We start from the raw sequence: 16841 nt of genomic DNA, 5'->3' as shown, positions 1-16841 counted from the left end.
TCTATATTGATGTTCCCCTCCCCATCCTCCCCCCATTACCAACCTCTCCCCAACAATCATGTTCATTGGGGGCTCAATCTTGGCAGGACCAAGTTATTCCCCTTCCACTGGTGCTCTTCATTCTAGGCTATTCATTGCTATGTATGAGGTTGGAGCCCAGGGTCAGTCCATGTATAGTCTTTGGGTAGTGGCTTAGTCCCTGGAAGCTCTGGTTGGTTGGCATTGTTGTTCATATGGGGTCTCGAGCCCCTTTAAGCTCTTCCAGTCCTTTCTCTGATACCTTCAACAGGGGTCCCGTTCTCAGTTCAGTGGTTTGCTGCTGGCATTCGCCTATGTATTTGCTGTATTCTGGCTGTGTCTCTCAGGAGAGATCTACATCCGGTTCCTGTTGGCCTGCACTCCTTTGCTTCATCCATCTTATCTAATTGAGTGGCTGTATAAGTATGGGCCACATGTGGGGCAGGCTCTGAATGGGTGTTCCTTCAGCCTCTGTTTTAAACTTTGCCTCCCTATTCCCTGCCAAGGGTATTCTTGTTCCCCTTTTAAAGAAGGAGTGAAGCCTTTGCATTTTGGTCATCCATCTTGAGTTTCATGTGTTCTGTGCATCTAGGGCAATTCAAGCATTTGGGCTAATAGCCACTTATGAATGAGGGCATAGCATGTGTGTTTTCCTGTGATTGGGTTACTCACTCAGGATGATATTTTCCAGTTCCATCCATTTGCCTATGAATTTCATAAAGTCATTGTTTTTGATAGCTGAGTAATATTCCATTGTGTAGATGTACCAAATTTTCTGTATCCATTCCTCTTTTGAATGGCATCTGGGTTCTTTCCAGCTTCTGGCTATTATAAATAAGGGTGCTATGAACATAGTGGAGCACGTGTCTTTTTTATATGTTGGGGCATCTTTTGGGTATATGCCCAAGAGAGGTATAACTGGGTCCTCAGATAGTTCAATGTCTAATTTTCTGAGGAACCTCCAGACTGATTTCCAGAATGGTTGTACCAGTCTGCAATCCCACCAACAATGGAGGAGTGTTCCCCTTTGTCCACAACCTCACCAGCATTTGCTGTCACCTGAGTTTTTGATCTTAGCCATTCTCAGTGGTGTGAGTTGAAATCTCAGGGTTGTTTTGATTTGCATTTCCCTTCTGACTAATGATGTTGAATATTTCTTTAGGTGTTTCTCAGCCATTCGGCACTCCTCAGCTGTGCATTCTTTGTTTACTCTGAACCCCATTTATTTTTTTAGTTTTTTTATTAACTTGAATATTTCTTATATACATTTCAAGTGTTATTCCCTTTCCCGGTTTCCGGAAAACATCCCCCTCCCCCATCCCCTTCCTTATGGGTGTTCCCCTCCCCACCCTCGCCCCATTGCCGCCCTCCCCCCAACAGTCTAGTTCGCTGGGGGTTCAGTCTTAGCAGGACCCAGGGCTTCCCCTTCCACTGGTGTTCTTACTAGGATATTCATTGCTACCTATGAGGTCAGAGTTCAGGGTCAGTCCATGTATAGTCTTTAGGTAGTGGCTTAGTCCCTGGAAGCTCTGGTTGGTTGGCATTGTTGTACATATGGGGTCTCGAGCCCCTTCAAGCTCTTCCAGTTCTTTCTCTGATTCCTTCAACAGGGGTCCTATTCTCAGTTCAGTGGTTTGCTGCTGGCATTCGCCTCTGTATTTGCTGTATTCTGGCTGTGTCTTTCAGGAGCGATCTACATCCGGCTCCTGTCAGTCTACACTTCTTTGCTTCATCCATCTTGTCTAATTGGGTGGCTGTATATGTATGGGCCACATGTGGGGCAGGCTCTGAATGGGTGTTCCTTCAGTCTCTGTTTTAATCTTTGCCTCTCTCTTCCCTGCCAAGGGTATTCTTGTTCCCCTTTTAAAGAAGGAGTGAAGCATTCACATTTTGATCATCCATCTTGAGTTTCATTTGTTCTAGGCATCTAGGGTAATTCAAGCATTTGGGCTAATAGCCACTTATCAATGAGTGCATACCATGTATGTCTTTCTGTGATTGGGTTAGCTCTCTCAGGATGATATTTTCTATGAACCCCATTTTTTAATAGGGTTATTTGTCTCCCTGCGGTCTAACTTCTTGGGTTTTTTTGTATATTTTTGATATAAGCACACTATCTTGTGGTAGGATTGGTAAAGATCTTTTCCCAATCTGTTGGTTGCGTTTTTGTCCTAACCACAGTGTCCTTTGCCTTACAGAAGCTTTGTAGTTTTATGAGATCCCATTTGTCGATTCTTGATCTTAGAGCATAAGCCATTGGTGTTTTCTCCAGTGCCCATGTGTTCAAGGTGCTTCCCTGCTTTTTCTTCTATCCATTTCAGTGTATCTGGTTTGATGTGGAGGTCCTTGATCCAATTGGACTTAAGCTTTGTATAGGGTGATAAGCATGGATCGATATGCATTCTTCTACATACTGACCTCCAGTTGAACTGAAACTATTTTTTCCCCTTTGGATGATTTTGGCTCCTTTGTCAAAAATCAAGTGACCATAGGTGTGTGGGTTCATTTCTGCGTCTTCAATTCTATTCCACTTGTCTATCTTTCTGTCTTTGTACCAATACCATGCAGTTTTTATCATTATTGCTCTGTAATACTGCTTGAGTTCAGGGATCGTGATTCCTCCAGAAGTCCTTTTATAGTTGAGGATAGTATTAGCTATCCTGGGTTTTTGTTATTTCAGATGAATTTGCCAATTGTTCTGTCTAACTCTCTGAAGAATTGGATTGGTATTTTGATGGGGATTGCATTGAATCTGTAGATCGCTTTTGGTAAAATGGCCATTTTTACTATTAATCCATGTATCAATCCAGCCAACACATGAGCATGGGAGATCTTTCCATCTTCTGAGGTCTGTGATTTAAAATCAAGGTCTTGCTTTTCTGGTGTGTTTGCATATTCAATGTTTGCTTTGGAGCAATAATTGGGCTCCGATGATGCCATGTAGTCTTGGTTTCTGTTGCTTGGCTTCCTGTGCTTGCCTCTCGCCATCAGGTTTTCTCTGGTGCTACCTTGTTCTGCTATTTCTGACAGTTGCTAGACCATCCTACAGGCCTCTGTGTCAGGAGTGCTGTAGACCTGTTTTCCTGTTTTCTTTCAGCCAGTTATGTGAACAGAGTGTTCTGTTTTCAGGCGTGTAGTCTTTCTTGTCTACGGGTCTTCAGCTTTTCCTGTGGGCCTGTGTCCTGAGTTGACAAGGCAGGTTACTTGGAGCAGAAAAGTTGGTCTTACCTGTGGTCCCGGAGCTCAAGTTGCTCGTGGGAGGCTGCTTTTGAGCTCTCTGTGAGGACAGCAAGCAGGACGGCCTACGCCACCTTTTTCGGGAGCCCCCGTTCACCGGGGTCCCAGATGGCATTAGGTTTTTTCCTCTGACATCAGAAATGTGGGCAGAGTGTAGTCTCTTCTGACTTCCCATACGTGTCTGCCACTCGGAAGGTTTTGCTCTCCTTCCCATGGGATTTGGGTGCAGAGAAGTGTTGAATGACTCCCTTCAGGTCTGGGCGGTCTCTGGGCTGCAAGGGACCTTGTCACTGTTATTATACCTTACTGAGGTGACTCTCTGTAACTTTTGAGTATAAACAGGCTGATATTCTGAAGAAAGTTAGCTATTCCTTGAGACTGTATTCTGCCTCATTTTAGGCTCCGTTCTCCCAGGTTATACAATCAACTAGAGCAGTGACAAGCTCCTGTATAACCATATGATATTAGCTGCCTCCCATGACCTAGCTGTTTTTTGATCCACCAAGTTGTAATTAGGACATGAACAGTACCAAGCCACTATTAAAAGGAAATGATATTTACATGCACTGCAACATTGCATGAAGAAGTTTCCCAAATGCCTAAGTTTTCTATTCCATTGACAGAGCTGTCTGCTGCCAACCATGTACCTAGAGTCTCATGATGTGTACTCTAGGATCTGTTGAGTGAGTCACAGAATATTAAGGCTTGTTTTACTGATGTTTGTGCAAGTTATTTAGGCAGCAGCCAGCCATGGACAGATGGAGGATAGCAAATCTTTAAGGAAAAACCCTGAAGACAGCAGCACAGGGACATCTTCTTGTCTGGTAGAACTTCAGGCAGTACTAATGTTCATGCATTTTACTTAGGAGACATGGCCAGATGTGCAATCCTTCACTGATTCATAGCTATTGCCAATAGATTGTCAAGGGCTAGCAAAGAACATGTTTAGGAAATTAATGAGAAAGACGTCTGCTGGAGAAGTGTGAAGAGAGATCAGTCTAGATGCGAGAAGGATTTGAGGATACTTGTGTGCCACACACATGCTCATCCTATGTCACTTCAGCTGAGGAGGAGTTCAATAACCAGGTAGATAGAATGACCCATTATGGGGATAGTAATACACTTTCTCCTGCCATCTCTATCAATGCAAATAGGCCAATAAACAAGGTGGTCATGGTGACAATGATTGAGGTAAGCTAGGGGCTGGACAACATAGAGGGCTATTCAGTAAGGCTGACCAAGACATGTGAGGGAGCATCCCACAAGCCGTCATGTCTAGCTATGTGGTCATGGGGAAATGAATTAGCTTCCCTGGGTCTCAGTTTCCTCTTCCAAAAAAGGGGTTGCTAACAGCATATAAGTCAGAGGGCCATCACAGGAGTCACAGAGTGTGGGTGACAATCTCTATGTCCCTGATGCCAACAGGAGATAAAGGAACTCTGCCTGGACACTGTATGTACAGGAGTGTGTTTGTTTATCCTTTGTTGTTATGTCCTCATATTGGTTGGTGGTGTTCATCTTCAGTATGAGGTTGGTCAGCTGGGAACTTAAAGAAAGGCTACCACTCTGTCCTGAGCAGGAATGTTAGGATGAGAGGAGCTCGTCTGATCCATAAGCCCCATGCGGCTACAGGAGTTTGGGATCTAACATTGTGCCAGATGTGGCAGGATCAGAAAGCCTGCAGATGGCAGTGGGTGGCAGAGCCTAGGGCCTGGAAGAGGGAAAGGGTTAGGGAGGAATTGGGGTCCTGGTAGTTATAGACACTAGAAAAAGACTCAGGAGAGCATGGGAGCCAGCAGACCTTGAACTGCAGACATTGAAAACTGTGATTCAAGCAAAAGCTTTGCTTTGCTAAGTGGGTCCTCTCAAATCATTCAGTTTGATTCCATTGATCAACATGCCTGTCTTCATGCCAACGCCATGGAGGTTTATTACTATTGCTTTGTTGCAAGCTTGAATTCAGGGATGTTAGTACTTCAAGTCCTTTTATTGTACAAGATTTTTATAGCTATACTGGCTTGGTGTTTTTCCACATGATGTTGGGAATTGCTCTTTCAAGGCATGTAAAGAGTTGTGTTGGAATTTTAAAGAAATTGGTTTGAATATGTAGATAGGCATTGGTAAGGTGAACATTTAACTTGGTTAATCCTACCAATCCAAGAGCAAAGGAGATCTTACCATATTCTAATATCTACCTCAATTTCTTTCTTCCAGACTGGAAGTTCTTGTCCTGCAGGACATTTCCTGGCTAGGTTGAAGTTAACCCAAGATATTTCACATTATTTTTGCAATTATGAAGGATGTTGTTTCTTAATTTCTTTCTTTGCCCATTTAATATTTATATAAAGGAGGGCTATTTGTTTAGTTTTTCTCTTTGTGTTTTAGTTGGTTTTTAGTATTCATTTTGAAATGATTTAGACAGTGGAGGAAAAATGTAAGGTTACAGACCTGCTGGGACACAAGTAAGGCAGAGTTTGTCCACTCTACTTTTGTTTTTGACTTCTCCCACTTTCCACATTGACTTTGGGCCACTAAATAAATAAAAGACGTGGTCAGGAGATCAGTACGCTTCTACTAATCCATGTTCTGAGAAATCATCCCGTCTGTCCATCTGTGATCTGAACACAAAGCACAGGTTATCTGAGGCAGTATTTCCTAAGAGGAGGGAGGAGCCCTTGGTGGGGATAAATAGCCATAGCTGTGCACAAGAGAGAAAAACACACCAGGGAAGTGGCAAACCTGAACATCAGGAGTCGGCAAACACAGAGGCTAGTAGCTGGCTGGTATCACCTCTGCAGGTAATGCCCAGAATTCCTGCCTCCAGGTACAGAAGGAACCTTCCCAGGCCTGTGTGGTACTGGCTGTGGACTGCAACATATGTTTGTGGGAGTGGGGAAAGGGCTTTGATCGAGATACTGTGTTAGAAACATGGGACGTTGCTATGGTTCATGAAATCTCCTCTCTTGTTTCTCTTGCCTGTGGATGATGCAGATACTGTGGTCTATGCTCATGGAGAGTAATGGAGCCTGCTCCTCTGACTCTACAGGGGAGTTTTGAGAGCTTGCTAGCTTGCCTACTGCTGTCATAGCAAGGGTGACACAGGACTGTTGCGGAATCATGCTGGGGGAGGTGGCAGCTGTACCATGCTCACATCGGAAAGGAGATTACTGTGGGTATGGGACCCCACTTCCCGCCTAGATCCCAAATGCCATGGCCACACTTAGGGGTTTCGCCCTCAACAAGAGAAGCAAAGAAGGTTCAGTTACTGAGTCAGGGTCTCCTGCTGTACAATCCCAGCAGTCTCTTTACTCTGGAAATAATTTTGGCAGAAATTATTGTTTAGTGCCCTCCAAAGAAATGGGTGCGTCAGTCTGAAACAAAAGCGCAAGATGAAGGCAGCCAAGTTGTTGAGATCCCTGGCTCTACTGCAGGCATGTCACAGCAATGGGGACAGGTGGCTGAGCACCAGCACACCCTCCTGGGCTCTCTCCAGTTCCCTGTTTGCCCTTCAAGTCTTCTCTGCCCCCCACCCTGTCTACCCTTTGCTCCTCCTAATTACTCTCCTCCCTCATATCTCCCTGTTCCTCTTTTTCCCAATTCTCTCTAATTCTTCCTTTCTACAAACTTTACTCAATCCTCTCCTTTCCTGTCCCCTCCTTTCTGTCCTCTCTCCCCTCTTTTCTCTCTCCTCTGTCTTCTCTCTTTTCCCCTTCTTCCTTCCTCCCCTTGCCTCTGCCCTCTCTCTTCTCTCTTACCTCCTCTCTCCTCTCCCAACTCTCCTCTTACTCCTCCACTCCAAAATCCTCCTTCCTCTCTCCTATCTCTATTTCTTCCTCTGCCTCACCTTCATTTACTCTGTGTCTTCACTTTACACTTCCAAACAAATGGTCAGAGATCAAAGGTAGATAACCATGATTACTATAGTCTATCAGGATGAATGTGGCCACAACTCCAGGGGAATATGAAGGGAAATGAAGCCCCTCGAATGGTTGTAGATACTCCCTACAACCATTCCCAATGCCCACAATAAGCCAGCCACATACCAGTAATGTAAGCTGGATCCCTCACCACGCAGCACAGAGAGGTCCGACAATTTACTTGCTGTGACACAGCCATCCTGACAGCCAATATAAAATCTGGTCCAGGTGCGAGAGTCTGGACTCCTTCTTCTTCCCACCAGGAGGACTTCCAAGCCTGAGGTACAAAGCACCATGTGGTTCCCTGGCAGGGCAGAGAGAACCTTCCTTTGTGTGTCCTTCCACTACAGGTTCTCAAGGGTCCAGGATTTCCACACTACATCAGATATCTCTCCTGCTTCCTCTCGACTAACCCTCCCCTATCCCTAACTTCAAGCACCAAAGGAACTCAGGGAATTTAAGATTTCTCAGATTTGAAATTGAAGGGCTAAGATAGGGCCTGTGATAAAAACTGCTCCAAGGATCCTGAGTTTTGCCTAAGGAGGTGGCAGCTAGAGGTGGCTCAAGTCCAAAGTGCAGACAAGGTTCATGCCCATTCGCTATTTTGCCTTGCTCTATGACCCTAACATATCCCGTCAAATCACTGAAGCTTGGTTTTGTACTGTGAAAATGGGCTACTGCAAAAGCACATCATCTGTGGTAGTAGGGATCATATGGTGTAGTGATGGCATGAGTCTCCAGAGCACTTCCTGTGGGCAGTCACAGAAGCATGAAGGAGAGCAGAGCAGGGCACAATACCAGTCAGGTGGGAGGACTAGAAGATGGTTGAAGCAGCAGGCGTTATTCCCAGTCTCAATAAATGTGTCTTCTATTTTTCAGCCTGGAGGACAGAGAAGATGGCCTTCATTGCAGCTTTGGGGCTCTTGATGGCAGGGATCTGCCCTGCTGTCCTCTGTGATGGCACACTGGGAAGGGTCACTCTATCCCATGAAGACCACGGCAATGGGAGACAACTGAACAGTCTCACATTGGCTTCCAGCAACACTGACTTCGCATTGAGCCTCTACAAGAAGCTGGCTTTGAGGAATCCAGATAAAAATGTTGTCTTCTCCCCTCTTAGCATCTCAGCTGCCTTGGCCATTGTGTCTCTGGGAGCAAAAGACAGCACCATGGAAGAGATTCTAGAAGGTCCAAGTTCAATCTCAGAGCTCACTGAAGCAGAAATCCACCAGGGCTTTGGGTACCTACTTCAGAGGCTCAGCCAGCCAGAGGACCAGGCAGAGATCAATACAGGTAGTGCCCTGTTTATTGACAAACAGCAGCCAATACTGTCAGAATTCCAGGAGAAGACAAGGGCTCTGTACCAGGCTGAGGCCTTCATAGCTGACTTCAAGCAGTGCAATGAGGCCAAAAAGTTCATCAATGACTATGTGAGCAATCAGACCCAGGGGAAGATCGCAGAACTGTTCTCAGAACTGGACGAGAGGACATCCATGGTGCTGGTGAACTATCTACTCTTTAAAGGTGAGAGTCGTCACTGCCTGGGGAGTGGAGGGAGAGGATCTTGGCTGGGTGCCTGTGCTATTCAATGTTCACTGGAAAGGAGGTGCTCAAAGCCTTGGAGACATGGGTGCCCAACTTCTTGTTACTCACGAGTCTCCTCTTCTGAGGTGTTTCTGGACAATGATTGTGTCTCCTGGTACATGCTCAACAGAAGCCCTGAGCTCTCAGTCTACAGGGGCTGATTGTTTAATATGACTTAGGCTTACTTACAAGCAGAATGTCATACCTCACATGTCCAGTCCTACTTGTTGGTCAGAAGCCATGGCTACTCCCTGCAGAGACAGGTTCCCTCAGGAGTCCCACTGCAGGCATTTCTAGTGTGTTCCTGTAGTAGAAGTCCATAAGTGCTGGAGAGTCTCTGACTCTAGGAGAGTCCAGGTGAGCTTGGGACTATTTGATCATAAGGAGCCTAGAAGCAGTAACATGGGAGGTAGCATAACCCCCAACTAATGAAGAACCCCATGGACAGTTACTGTTCAGTACTTCTCCCCTGAGCCTTTTCTGTAATGAACTTGTCCTGGGCATGGGGAAGCAGGGACTGGGTAAAAGCCACTAGAGGTATAGTAGTTTGGGTCATGAAGTGTTCTGTGCTTAGTGTCAGATTGCTTTGTGTAATTTTGTTTTTATAAAATAACCACCCACTTAACATGAAAAGTCAGGATTCCCAAGACACATTCCTGAGCCAGCGTCTGATGAGATTTGGGTGCAAGATAGATGGAAACTCAGCTGGAAATGTTGTAGGTAACGGTCCTGGGGGAAATCCAGAGATCCCACACCAACAACATCCTGCTTAATAGAGACCAGGGAACAGGGTGACCACCCTGAAATTTGTGCCTGACAGAAGTCAAAATGTGACCAGACGTGGGGTGAAGAGAAAACTGATTAAAGTTAGTCCAGGTTAGAGTAGTGCGATCTGGGGCTAGAGAAAGAAAATCAGGGTGACAATGGAGAGAAATATAGGATAGGAGGACAGGAGGAAAGAAGACAGAGAACAAGAGCACAGAGGACAAGATGTTCCCAAAGCTGATGTGGGCAGGGGATGGTATAAGCAGAGTGACAGCCTGAAATATAAGATTTCAGGACATGTCTCTCTCAACTCTCCCCAGGACACTGGGTAAATACTGCTTGGTGTGAGTTGGGATGTATGTTTAGGCTATGAGATTCCAGGACCAAGAAATGTTCCACTCTAGTCCCACAATGTACACTGGTGTAGTGGCATAAACTAGAAATCTGGATAAACCTGAGCAGGTATTTGTGATTTGTGGAGACTGTTATGGCCCATAAGGACTTCTTACCCATGATTCAGCCACAGACTATGGGACTATGAACTGCTCCCGATATGGAAGATGGAAGTCTCTGCTCTTCTCTTTCCCCTAAAACCTATCGTAAAAGCTATTGTCTCCTAGACATGGTTTTCCTGAGGAAGACAGGACCCTCAATTCTCCACAGGCTCCAGGCTCACCACCTCCACTGTCATCTCTCTTACGCACTCCACCTCACATCCCTGACTGTGTCATTAGTCCAGGCAGCCAGGCTGAGGTTTTCAGGATTCCCTGTCCAAACCATGCCTGGAGACAATTCTCATAGCTAGCAGCTCAATCAACTACAATCTTTATCCAATTCTGCACATGTCACACTAAAGGACAGTCTGAGTGACTGAAGGTGGATGGATGGTAGTCACAGCTCAAGAGCTGAGGATAGATGGGGAGGAGGTGGAGTGTTTGTCCTGTGGCTACAACATGATCATTTGCCTCATTTTAGGCAAATGGAAGGTCCCCTTTAACCCCAATGACACAACTGAGTCTGAGTTCTACTTGGATGAGAAGAGGTCTGTGAAGGTGCCCATGATGAAAATTAAGGATCTGACCACACCCTACATCCGGGATGAGGAGCTGTCCTGCTCTGTGTTGGAGCTGAAGTACACAGGAAATGCCAGCGCCCTGTTTATCCTCCCTGACCAGGGCAAGATGCAGCAGGTAGAATCCAGCTTGCAACCAGAGACCCTGAAGAAGTGGAAGGACTCTCTAAAGCCCAGGTGCATGTTCTGAGGACCCAGAACTGTCATTGATACCTGTACTGGTGTTGCCTGATGGCCAGTGACGCTGTACCTCATTGTCACAGTAGTATCCTATGTAATGGTGGAGAGTCCCCAGGGGACAGATGGACTTGAGTTGAATTACCCCCTGATGACTATGTGTTTTGGGCTCTGCGTTCCTGTTAATTTTGTTATTCACAGGATCAGATCAGCTAGAATAAGGAGTTGAGAGTCCCTCCCTCTATCAGGCTGTAAGTTACAGAGAATCTAGAATGAGTTGGAAGGCCAAGGGAATTGTGATTGATAGGAGATGAACTCTGAGAATCAGTTCATCCCTGTGGAGCCACTTTATCCTCTCAACATGCATCATTCACTATACATGGAATAAGACTTGAAGACCTACTATGTGCCATCTGTTATAGACTCTGAAAGTATATCAGAGACTTAAGCACAAATGTACTCTTAGGCCTCCTCTTGGAATTGAGGAAGAAAGAATGTAGGAATGAAAATTAAATTAATAATCATTTATTAGGTTAAAACATGAGAAAGGGTGAAGTTAAGAAGGGGAGTGTCCAAGGATTAGGAAATGTAGAGTCTGAAGCAGTGTGCACTTTTAAATAGAAGATGTTTTAGGGTTGCTGCACCAGGGGAATATTCCACTTGTGGATCTAGGAGGAAATCATTCCTAGTAAAGGAACAGCTGGGACCAAGTCAGGTTACCTGTCTACTATTCACACTCTCAGTCACTGATGAATAATTAATGCATCAGGAAGAGCAAAGTCATGTGGATTAGACTGTGTGGAAAGAGGACTTCACTCCAGGAACAGTGCTATCTGTAAAGAAAAGCCCCTGGGACAAGGTGGATGGTGGGGACATGGAGTACAGGGTCTCTTACATTGCTATTTTTTTTCTTTTTTTTAATCTTTTTTTTAAAATTTTTTCATCTTTATTAACTTGAGTATTTCTTATTTACATTTCAATTGTTATTCCCCTTCCCGGTTTCACAGGCAACATCCCCCTAACCACTCCCTCTCCACTTCTATATGGGCCTAATTTTGGTTGAAATTATATTTTATTAGACATTTGAATAGCTACCCCTGTTTGCTTTTGGCACTGGTTTTCTTGGAAACCCTTTTTCTAGCCCTTTACTCTGAGGCAATGTCTTCCTTTGTTATTGAGGTGTGTTTCTTGTATGCAGCAGAAAGATAGATCCTGTTTTTCCCTTCATTCTGTAATCCTTTATCTTTTTTTTTGTGGGGGGATTCCGGGCCAACATCCCCCTAACCCCTCCCCCTCCCCTTCTATATTGATGTTCCCCTCCCCATCCTCCCCCCATTACCGCCCTCCCCCCAACAATCACCTTCATTGGGGGTTAAGTCTTGGCAGGTCCAAGTGCTTCCCCTTTTGGGTGCTCTTACTAGGCTATTCATTGCTACGTATGAGGTTGGAGCCCAGGGTTAGTCCATGTATAGTCTTTGGGTAGTGGCTTAGTCCCTGGAAGCTGTGGTTGGTTGGCATTATTGTTCATATGGGGTCTCGAGCCCCTTTAAGCTCTTCCAGTCGTTTCTCTGACTCCTTCAACAGGGGTCCTATTCTCAGTTCAGTGGTTTAATGATGGCATTCGCCTATGTATTTGCTGTATTCTCGCTGTGTCTCTCAGGAGAGATCTACAGCTCCTTCCTGTTGGCTTGCACTTCTTTGTTTCATCCATATTATCTAGTTTGGTGGCTGTATATGTATGGGCCACATGTGGGGCAGGCTCTGAATGGGTGTTCCTTCTGCCTCTGTTCTAAACTTTGCCTCCCTATTCCCTGCCAAGGGTATTTTTGTTCCCGTTTTAAAGAAGGAGTGAAGCATTCACATTTTGGTAGTCCTTCTTGAGTTTCATGTGTTCTGTGCATGTAGGGTAATTCAAGCATTTGGGCTAATATCCACTTATCAATGAGTGCATACCATGTGTGTTTTTCTGTGATTGGGTTACCTCACTCAGGATGATATTTTCCAGTTCCAGGGTGAAGTTAAGAAGGGGAGTGTTGAATGATTAGGAAATCTAGAGTCTGAGGTAGTGTGCACTTTTAAATAGAAGGGTAATAGAAGATGTTTTAGGGTTGCTGCACGAAGGGAGGATTCCATTTGTGGATCAAGGGGGAAATCATTCCCAGTAAAGGAACAGCTGGGACCAAGTCAGGTTACCTGTCTACTGTTCACACTCTCAGTCACTGATGAATAATTAATGCATCAGGAAGAGCAAAGTCATGTGGTCTAGGTATGGGTGGAAAGAAGACTTCACTCCAGGAACACAGTTGTCTATGGAGAGAAGCCTCAGAGACAAGGTGGGTTGATGGGGACGTGGAGTACAGGGACTCTTACATTGTTATTTTTTATTCTTAGGATTATAAGTGAGCTTCGCATGCCCAAGTTCTCCATCTCCACAGACTACAACCTGGAGGAGGTCCTTCCAGAGCTGGGCATTAGGAAAATCTTCTCCCAGCAAGCTGATCTGAGTAGGATCACAGGGACCAAGAACCTGCATGTCTCTCAGGTAAGACAAGAAACACGGGGTGCTTCACATTGGGTCCTCAATGTGGATGTTGAAGGTCATACGGGCATGTGGGGATGGTTCATGTGTGAGAACACCGACATTTCTGATGTTCCCTAACAAATGTCCATCCTCTACTCTCTGTACCTAAGCTCACCTAGGAGACCATTGTGGGGGAAGAGACTGTAGTTGCTTTATAGAACCATAGATACCAACCTGTGCTATACTGCAGGGCTGCACACAATACTCTGCAGGGTCACCCAAATGCACTGTAGGGCCACCCATAATACACTCCAGGACCACCCACAATACAGTGCAGGGCCACCCACAATAAACTACAGATCTGCACACAATATACTACAGGGCCATCTATAATACACCGCAGGTTCCACCCACAATATACTTCAGGCCAAATCACTCCAAGCCTCAGCTTCTTTAATGCAGTGCTGGGATAGTACTTCTTGACCATCATACAGAATACTAACAGTAAAAGTAATAACCAGAATCAGAATCTATGGTACGTCTGATGAAAACCCAAGAATAGGAGAGAGATGCCTTAGACGCTCATACCACATCCCTAGCTGCATAGCCTGTCAGTGTCCAGTGTTATGTCCAGTGCCCACCCAGAGCCCTGGGCTCAGTTCTGTCCCAGCAGGACATGGCAGTCTTGGAACGTACAGTCATGCCCTGTGCATCGCTGCTGTATGTCCCAAGGAGACTGGAGCAGGAGGGATGCTGAATCCTGCACTGGCTGCCAGCACCGTGGCTGTTCCCTCTGAAGCCGTTGGGAATCTGCCTGTGAGGAAACTCCTGCCACTGCCTACTGCCATCCTTCAGTCTGTAGTGGGTTTGAGTGCAGCACAGATTCAGACACTGAGCAGACCACAGCATGCTCATCTCATACCCTGAGCAGTGACTTGGAAATCCATGGTTCGAGCTCAAAGAAGGAAGAAAGAGACGCACCAGCAGAAGAGGCCGGCACTCACTGCTTGCTCCAGACCCCGCTCCTGCCCTCTCTGATGTCCACTGAGTGATGTGTTTCTCTCCCCACAGGTGGTCCACAAAGCTGTGCTGGATGTGGATGAGACAGGCACAGTAGGAGCCGCTGCCACAGCAGTCACAGCAGCCCTAAAACGTTTACCACAAACTATACCTCCTCTGAATTTCAACCGGCCATTCATGCTGTTTTTCACTGACAGTAATGGTCAGTCTGTCCTCTTTATGGGCAAAGTCACTAACCCCATGTGAATCTGAAGCTCCCCAAAATCTGACTGTTCTGCCCAGGATCCTGGAACAGAGCCTGGATGCTGATCTCTGTATATGCCCTGACATTCATGCTCTGATTGGCTATTGCAAAGTTGGCTTAGACAGTGACATCAATTATCTCTATGGCTCCCATGTGCACCGGAGCCTTTGGATTGTCAGTGTCAGGCACTTAGGACCCTTGGGAGCATCTACACATGTTTCTGAACTTGGAATCTTTCTTTATTCTTCTTCCCTTGTGACTCCTCTTTCTGTGTTCATACCCCAAACCAAGCCATTGATAAGTCCCAGTAAAGGCTCTGAGCACATCTATTTTTAGTCTCCACACTCTTGATGAAACTAGGCTAGCCTCTGGGCCAACCCATGAGACTCAGGCCCAGGACTGAGAGGGGAAACTGCTGCAATGAATGTCATTCAAGCATCTGAGAACCTGGTATCATGCTCTTAAGTTATGCTTTCCCCTCTAAAGGCAATGCCACACAGTGCCCCTTGCAGTTTCCCCTGACACTGCCCACATCTGGCACAGTGTTGGAGCTCTAACTCCTGCAGCAGCAAGGGGTCTGTGGGTCAGACCAGATCCTCTCTCCCTAGCACTCCTCCTACTCAGGGCCAAGTGGTAACCTCTCTAAGTTTGCAGCTGACCAACCTCAGAGAAAAGATGAACACCACAAATCAAATTGAAAAGATAGGACCAAAGGGTCAATAAACATACATCTGCACAGAAAGTGCCCAAGCAGTGTTCACTTAACTCCTGTTGGAAGAGGTTGCCTCTAGTGAAAACATAGTAGTAGTGATAGTCAGTCATTCTCTGACTCCTGTGATGGCCCTCTGACTTACATGCTATTAACAATCCCTTTATGAATGAAAAAAACTGAGGTACAGGGAAACTTAGTTTATTTCCATGACTATACATTATGGCTTGTGGCATGCATTTCCAAGTGTCCTAATGCTGGAGGAATAGTTGTGACCTTGTTCTTCAGGCATTATTGTGGTGGGCAGGTGGAGAAGGAATCAGGACTCTGATACTTCCCAGAGAAGAACCAAATAGTCCATAGATCCAGTGACATCTCTGCTGAGATGAATGCAAGGGGCGTGAGACGGTGCTCAGATAACCACAGAGAATGTTTTGGGCAGGGCAAAAAACAATGAAGCCATTTCTGAGGATCTGAGAAGAAGTGGATTTCTGGGACAATGGAGTAGAGCAGGAGAGGTAGGAACGGCCGCAGGACGGCAAAGAGCCTGACTCCTTAGGGATTCTGGAATAATTTGGAGCCACTGGGAGTGTTGGAGGAATTAGACAGTTTCTCACTTGGTAAAGGTACTCTATGAGGTTACAATACCGAGAACTGAGTTGTGAGAGGTGAGGAGTGTTACTAAGGGCATTCAGGTTGGGGCACCTGCTGTTCATGGAGAAACTTCGGGGCCTGGAATCACAGCCAGTGATCTACATGAACAGGGACAGCTACACATTCAGTCGAGACTGGCTTGAATATTAAGGCTCCTGAGAACACCCATTGAGCAGTGGCCATGAGGTCATCAGAGAATTGAAACCCTGTGGGCCACACTCAGGACCCCAGTCCCCAGTATTCTGTGAGCACTGAAGTACCCTACCCTGATGGCTATGAGATGAGAGAAGAGGACTCATCTATTGAAACAATCAAATGTCCCAACAGACTTCCCAAAGTGTCTGTTAGGCATCATCCTGAGACTGGGACACCATGTCCATTCAATGAGCACTTAGTAGCTCCAGCTCTATCCCTCCATCCATGCTGGATCCAACTCGGGTGTCTAAAGAGCCTGGTGCTGGATGCATCTCTCTCTGCTGCTGTGCTGGTTCTGGAACTTGTGACCACATCCGAGTCCATCTCTTCTGCAGCCTAGGACCTAAATATCAGGGATTACTTCTCCTCATTTCCTCATTCCCTGAGTATTGAGGGTTTCTACTTTCTTCTCCATCAACTGTGGCCTTGGTGATGGACCCTCTATAAGGAGAGACCCAGTGTCTGATAAAGATAAGAGATTGTCGGGAGGGAAGATATCAGCTGAAAACACTGCCATTGAGTGTGGTTGAATACCTAGGAACTTCCTGCCTGGCCTGGTGTTTTCTATATAGTCAATATCCATTTCATTCTAATTCAGGAGTGGGAACCTCCAATCCCAGACAGGGTAGTGGCAGGGGCACAGAGTAGGACTCTGGTGTGGCTTTAAGTTCTGAGGGTCTCTGGTTGTTCTAGTTCTCTACTTGTACTGGAATGCTCATGATAAACAT

At 45.9% G+C, this 16841-nt stretch overlaps 1 protein-coding gene across 1 annotated transcript; it reads left to right on the top strand.

Moving 5' to 3' along the window:
• Nucleotides 1-5968: 5968 nt before the first annotated feature.
• Nucleotides 5969-14883, top strand: LOC116905381 (serine protease inhibitor A3K). Its single transcript, XM_032908319.1, has 5 exons — nt 5969-6053; nt 8052-8696; nt 10497-10770; nt 13162-13312; nt 14363-14883. The coding sequence occupies exons 2-5, from the start codon at nt 8069-8071 to the stop codon at nt 14555-14557; spliced, it is 1248 nt and encodes a 415-aa protein (XP_032764210.1). The 5' UTR covers nt 5969-6053; nt 8052-8068; the 3' UTR covers nt 14558-14883.
• The last annotated feature ends 1958 nt before the right edge of the window (nt 14884-16841 follow it).

Source organism: Rattus rattus, chromosome 7, assembly GCF_011064425.1.
Source record: "Rattus rattus isolate New Zealand chromosome 7, Rrattus_CSIRO_v1, whole genome shotgun sequence".
In the NCBI taxonomy this organism is placed as follows: Eukaryota; Metazoa; Chordata; class Mammalia; order Rodentia; family Muridae; genus Rattus; species Rattus rattus.
The sequence above is the reverse complement of the archived record's forward strand: the minus strand, read 5'-3'. Positions and strand labels throughout refer to the sequence as shown.